The sequence below is a fragment of the Podarcis erhardii genome (assembly GCF_964252035.2).
Source record: "Podarcis erhardii genome assembly, chromosome: 3".
Classification (NCBI taxonomy): Eukaryota; Metazoa; Chordata; class Lepidosauria; order Squamata; family Lacertidae; genus Podarcis; species Podarcis erhardii.
In genome coordinates this window covers 71597448-71604560 of record NC_138507.1, presented here as the reverse complement: position 1 = coordinate 71604560, position 7113 = coordinate 71597448, and the positions used below count along the sequence as shown (strand labels likewise).

The 7113-nt window shown below is 42.3% G+C and overlaps 1 protein-coding gene across 2 annotated transcripts in view; it reads right to left on the bottom strand.

Annotated features, from left to right (window-relative positions):
- PACRG (parkin coregulated) overlaps positions 1–4412 on the bottom strand; it is a 242846-nt gene extending 238434 nt beyond the window's left edge. Inside the window, exon 1 of one of the 2 annotated variants that reach the window (XM_081855209.1) lies at positions 4013–4412. In XM_081855209.1, coding sequence (XP_081711335.1) covers positions 4013–4150 — 138 coding nt within the window. In that variant the 5' untranslated portion in view covers positions 4151–4412. The remainder of the gene's footprint in view (positions 1–4012) is intronic. The other variant, XM_081855208.1, reaches the window with a different exon arrangement.
- Between the last annotated feature and the right edge of the window lie 2701 nt (positions 4413–7113).

The following is a 7113-nucleotide window of genomic DNA, read 5'->3' as shown; positions in this document are numbered from 1 at the left end:
TACAGCTTACGTGTTATTGCTGATACCCAGAAATTTCTGTACCTCAAAATCTTCTGCAGCAATAAATTTTTGCATTTATCACTTTAAACACACTTCCATTTTATCTAGGATGTGTTCACTACTAGAACTATCAAATAGTAATACTTCTACCACAAACACTAGTCTCTGAAAGCTACAGAGCTTCATTGATTGTACAAATAGGCTATTTTTTTGGGGGGGGGAGGTCAAACTATTATTTATGACACTTGGTCTTGCAGTCTCACTTAAAATTGTTTTAAAAGCCTCTCTCTTTTTCCTCCCCACACTAAGCAAAACAACAACAACAATCTGTAATATTTCAGATATCAGTTTAGTTGGTGAAATAACATGTTGGAAAGGCTTTTAGCTAAAGTAAAGCCTGACAATCTGGCAATTTGTTCCACTTTTATCAATAAGAACTCTGGCCTTTTGACTCAAAAAGGAAAACATCATTATATATGGTTCAGCTTGGTCTCATTTTCTACACATTTGTTCAAAAAACTTTACACATAATTGCCGTGGTCAAAGAGGGCAAGCCTTGCTCCTGTACTTCTTCATATTTGATAATTCACACTGACCAATCTTGGCAGTCATTTTTTCAAAGCATAAACTGAGGGGCCAACATTAAGTACAAGACATGTCTTGCCCCCTAGTCTTGCTGGTGTCAAGATGTAAGTGCACAGCCAGTCAAGGCTGGTCCATTAGGACCAATGGAACACTGCTCCATTGAACTCAGCCTGCCCTCAGTCAGCGCCCACCTGCCTGTCTACTTACTTGCAATCAGCTCAGGATGGGGGGGGGGATGGGGATGGACAATGACAACTACCTATCAGCTCCCTCCTTCTTAGTCTTAATGTTGTCCTTGTAGAACTCAGCAGGGAGGAGGGTAGGGACAAAAGAACAACTAGTTGGCTCTACCTGTCATTGGCTCTAGCATCACCTACCACTGCTGGTCTCACTACATCCTGCCCTACCAGCAGAAGTCTTATTCTGCTGCACATCAAACCGGGGAGGAGGGTAGTGAGAACTGAGGGTGAACAAGTTAACCTTTAAATGTGCATTTTAAAGTTGTAGGTACTAAAAATTTTATGGCAAAAACTTGGATTGGATGTTTTATTTACTGCATGGGCATTGGAAAAACCAACTACTTACACACACATGCTTCACCCTTCAGAAATGTTTGCTATCACATTTTAAAACTTATCTCTCCAGCATGAGGGCTAAAAATATATTGTTAAGCTACAACTTGACATTCCCTGAATTTTTACTGTTCATCCTAATTCTTGCCAAGCTTGGAGTGGTAGACGCACAAGTGGACCCATACAAAATAGTTAGCAGATACAGGGTTTAAGTAGGCAATTTAAGCAGCATCCCTTCAGCATACTGAGCACCTAAATGGACCCTTTTGAGAAAATACTTTCTGTTTGACATGTATTTTATCTATTAAAAACGGTAAATTATTAAGCAAAAACAATGTAACCATCCTCTCAAACATAAAAAACTTACAGCAAACTGCTTGCATCAATGTTAAATTTGTCCAAGGATTCTACTATTACTAGAAGAAACTATTAATTGTCTCACAACATTTAACCTCTACAGTATTTTTCTCAAGGAATATACAGCAGGTTGTTTTTTTCTAATGCAAAGAACACTATTGGTTACTGAACAATGTCTTTAGTTTTCTGGCATTACAGTCAATCTCACATCATTATTATAATTATATAATTCATTACACTCATAGTACACATTAAAACATTATGAAGTCACACTGCTGGCAGAGGAGCAAGGTGGGCGAATGTACTATTACAACAATGGGGTAAGAGGCTCTATCACCCATAATAACTTGCTGTCCAAGAGCTGTTAAAAACAGGCAGTGCAGGCTTGGGGAATCTCAGTATTTGGAAACTATTATAAGATTCCTTCAAGGCCCCTTTCAATTCTGCAAACTTCCCTCCAAGGACTTGGTTTTTGAAATATTTGCAGCTCTGCTCTGAAGCTTCTCTTTGGCTAAGGCATCAAATCATCAACCCATTTGTAACAGGAGTCCTATTAAAGTCAAAGAGACTGCTATAAAATTGATAGATGGCAAACTGATACTTATAGCTGCAAATCACATACTTCAAAATAGTCTCATTGACTTCAGTGATACTACTTCTGAGGAAGTGGCTGAAGGGGTGCAACCTACACATAACTCTGCACACAGCAGCCTTTACTCAGTAATGTCCTGCCATCAAGAGCATTGTCCTATGCTTTTGCTTATGATGCCATGCCTTCAGCAGCTACAATGTTTCTCTTCCAAATAGAGTAGGCATAAAAATTAGTTTCGCACCTCACATAGAGTGTCTCAACCAGAGGCCCTTAATTTTTATATGAAATACACATACATGAATCCTCATATGTCTTTGCAATACAGGGGCAGGATCCTATTCAAAGAAGTGACTCATACAGGGTAAGGTGTCATGGGCGGGGTTTGCTGGAGATGAGGGATGCACAAAGATGGCAGGACAGTCTGTTTCTGGATTGCACACCACACTGCAAACCTGCACAGATTTATCTGGGGGAAAGTCCTACTGAATTTAGTAGGACTTGTTTCATATAGAAATGTCCTCTAAGTGCTACAGAAAATATTATTTTTATTTTTAAAAATTTCTATCCCACCCTTCTTCCCAAAGGAGCCCAGGTTAACAGAAGAGATGGTGATGTACTGCACATGGGCTAGAGATCGAGTCTCACTGAAATAGTAGGACTTACTTTTGAGAAAAGAGTAGGCTCAAACAATAATTTAGCCAATTCTATGCAGGTCTACTCAGAAGCAAATATTCTGCAACGGAATTTACACCTAGGTAAATGTTACAAGCCTGCAGCCTAAGGCCTGTAAACACACTACAGTGTAAGCCCCATTGACCCATTGACTTTCTAAGTAAACTTGCATACGCTTGCACAGTAATTCTCTACCCTTTGTTCAAAATATTAGAATGTTTGAATGATCACGTCTACATCAATGAATCTTCCTAAATGCAAGCAGTAGTTTGCCAAACTTTGTGAAAGTGTAGTTTAAGTCTAAAAATTTGATAATCCTAAAAGCAACATGAATAGCAATCCCTGTGAAATACAGGATTATGTGGGCTCAATGAAAGATTTAAAAACAATGTTTGTGGTAACACACAGGGGAAGTACCGATTTACAAGTTTTGTCCTGATATCTACAGGTCTATAAGATGGCATACAAATTTAATAAATAATAATAATAGAAGTTAAACAAGGCTCACAGCTCCAGTCTGTATAAAAATAAGCAGTGAGATTTGACAATAGAAATGATTCTAATTAAAACCAGATAAAGAAAAGCGGCTTTGGCCATAGATCTAAATTATTATAGCTGTTGCAGGTGAGGTGGGATATATTATGATGACAGGAGATTGTGTATATATACAGGGCCAGATTTAGGTTTGATGAGGCCCTAAGCTAATGAAGGTAATGCGGCCCTTTATAAGTCCAGCTGTCCTTTGTCAACAACAAATTGTCGCTGTTTTTTTGTGTTGAATATATGCTATATGGTAATTTATGGACCTAATAGGTATCTAAAGCCATTTGCCACTGTTGCTGTATGTATGTAGGTTTTATTTTATTTGTTTTTTTATCTTCTATTTTGGAAATGTACATCGAGTGCTTTTTTCCTTTAAATTTTTTGGGGGCCCCCAAGAGAGTGGGCCCCTAAGCTATAGCTTGTTTAGCTTGTAGGTAATCCTGCATACACACACACACACACACACACAGTGTAGACTGGTTAAAGTGTGGCTTAAATGGCATTGCCCACCGTAGTGGGTGAAGTTCCTTTGGAGGAAGGTGTGCGCCAATGATGCCCAGGGGCACTTTGCCCAGGCTGGCCCTTCCCCACCTCTCGCGAACGAGTCTGCAGCCCCTTCGTTCCCGGTGTGGCTCCAGAGGGGGGAACCAAACGAACCGACAGCCAGCTGCAACTGGCTGGTCACACATACCACGGTGTTTTTCATCATGGCTTTGACGGTGAATCCATCGCTGACCTGCTTCTTGCTTCTTCTGGCATGCCTCAGAGGCTCCTGCAGTTGTGGGGGTCTGTCTTTCTGGGGGCTGGAGCCCTCTTTCTCCGCCACCATCACCTCAGGCGGCTGCTTGGGAAATTAAAGAACGTGAGGACGGAAATTCACAAAAACAAAAAACCCGATAACGACCTTTTTTTTTTTTTTAAAGCACTCCTCCCCTTTCCTAAATTCCGTCCCCCTGCATCAGCTCTTCCTCAGCCCCCGCGCAGGCTTCGGTGCAGATTCGGGATGAAGGAAGGGGGAGGGGGGAAAGATTGGCCTGTTTCTAACACCAACTCGCTTCTAGGGACTCCGTTGCTAGGCGACGCGTCAACAACGAGCATGTGCAGCTCGAGAACGCTGCCCGTGCCGGGAGCCTCGACACCACCGCGAAGCTGGGCTCGATGCGCACGCGCGGTAGCAGCGGCTGAAGTCCTTCGCCTTCTTGTCTTGCCCTCAGTTGAGGCGAGGTTTTTCTTGCCTCTGGCTGAGAACCTACGAGTGACTCGAACCCGGAAGGACCTGAAAGGCGTGCAAAGGTCTGCCGGGAGGCGAAGCGGGGCCCGGCACCGCTCTTGCGGGACTGAGGCAGGTTAAAGAGGACAAAGTATCCGGCGAGAACAGAGCATGCTCGATAATTCATATTAAGGTCGCTGCGCCGCCCTCACCTGCCGTTGAACGCCCCAACGTTTATGTCAGTTGAAGAAGATAGGGAAAATTAGGTTGTCCTATTATAATGAGAGATCGTGTCTGCTCCTGGTCCCGGAGAGGGAAGGTTAATAGGATTGTGCTCTGGGAAGTACCGTAGAAAGGAAAAAATAAAGACAGAGATACCACCTCTCATGGAAATAGAACCACACAGAGCTGGAGTTGGGAGCATAGCTGTCAACGTTTCCCTTTTTTTAAGGGAAATTCCCTTATTCCCAATAGGATTCCTCGCAAGAAAAGGGAAAAGTTGACAGCTATGGTTGGGAAAGAACTGACGGTCATCTAGTCCAACCCCCTACAATACAGGAATCTCAACTTGCGATCCTCTATCCACTTTGAAACTAGAGTGGACCCCCCCCCTTTGCTTTGCAAATGTGCTAGAAGTTTATTGCAATGTGCTAGCAGTTTTATTGCTGCACCACTAGGAGGGTTCCTCTCCATCATCCCTGCCCCGCCTCCACTTGTGAATTATTTTTCTTTTCCTTTATTTCCAAAACATTGTTTCGTATAGAATTGCTGATAATACAGACAGTGCAGAAATCCTGTGCGTGCTCTGCTGAAATAAACAGGACTCGTTTCCAAGGATCTTAACTGATCACTCTCCACTCCTGCAAAAGCAACTCATGGGACAGAATACTGTATATATTATCTATTGCTGACTTCTGTTTATCTTGGGAGACAAGTGCACCTTCAGGGGTGAAGTCAACAGAAAACTGTTGGAGAGTTACAGTGTCTGCTGTGGCTGTAGAGACTGATATGGGAGAGACATGTTTTGTTGCAACTGAAAAGTTGAAGGCTTCCGGTTGTGCTGATACAGATGCATCACAGCATTTCTTCTCTCTGCGCTCCTCCCACATATCATTCCTCCTCTGATCACTGCTGCGGATAAACCACTTGACTGTCTATCGCCCGGCACTGTGATTGTCTGCAAGCATGGTGGGGTTGATGTTGCCAGCATTCATGTCTCATTTGCAGACATCTTTGTAAGAGTTGATTCACCAATGAGCCTGGTGCCTGAAGAGCATGTCGTTGGGGATCCTGCCATCTTCCATTCTGTGGAATATATTCCATTCTGTGAAATATGTGTGTGTACACACACACACACACACACACACACCCCTACACATTATGCCTGTTTTACTGCTTTTGTTTGACTCGCATATCGTATTAGATTTTAGTACACTGATGTTAATTTTTTTTTATAAAGTTCACATAATTTTTGGTAACTTGTGCTCTGAACACACTTGATAAAACTAAACATTATTTCATTTGGTAACTTGGCGGCAATATTACTCAGAAGTGTCATTTAATTTCATAGGTCTTCTTCCCAGAGAAGGGTTGATTGCAGCCTTAGGTTATGTACATTTATTTAGTTAGTTATTTACATTTCTATACTGTATTGCCTTTCATCCAAGGATGACAGGGCGGTTTGAATATAAAAACAATACATACCATTCTAATAAACAAAAACAATACCACCCCATAAAGTTTAAAAGGCCATAGATTGTTTAGTTAGCCAAAGGCTACCTGGGAGTGAGCATCATAGAATTCATTGCTTCTTACTTCTCAGGAGATATGTGGCAGGTTTGTGCTGCATTTGCCATAGGACTAACCAAGGCATATCTTTGCTGTTTTTGTGTTTTTAACTGATTTTAATTATCCACTATGTAAATCTCCTTGAGACTGTGGTTTAGAAGGTGGATAATAAATCAACAATAGTAATAAATACACACGTCTGTTCAGAATTCAACAGAGCTTACTTCCAGGTATAGGAATATTGCAGCTTAAATATCCTGGGAAGTGTTTTAAACTCACACTTCCTTATTGTTACTTTTCCAACACTTCAGTTCACACTTGATTCACCTTTGACACATTTCTTGGGAGTGGTGGAACCCAGCGGGACTTACACCTGCGTAAAAATTGCTATATGAATGTGCTGCACCTGCTACAAATACGCATCCTCTCTCTCCACCTCATAAAGCTAGTGAAATCGTGGTAAGCAAAGGCAAAAAGGTCATAGGATATGCCTGTGAACGAAGCAGTAGAGGAATGCCGTGCTCAGCGCGCCCACTCGCCTCACAAAGGTTGAGGGCAAATTATCCCACCCGCCCTTTAAATCACTGAGGTCCTGAATGCCTGCAGCGGGACTCAGGCGTCGCTTTTATTCCTGTCTCCTGGTACTGAACACAACAAGGCGGCGGCGGGAGGGCAGATACCAATATTTGCTTGTGCTGTGTATTATTGCTGTAGCGACGTCCTGTTATGCGCTATTTATAGACATTAGCAGGGCGAAGCCGGGGAAGTGAGCAAGCAAGGAGACTACGTTTCCC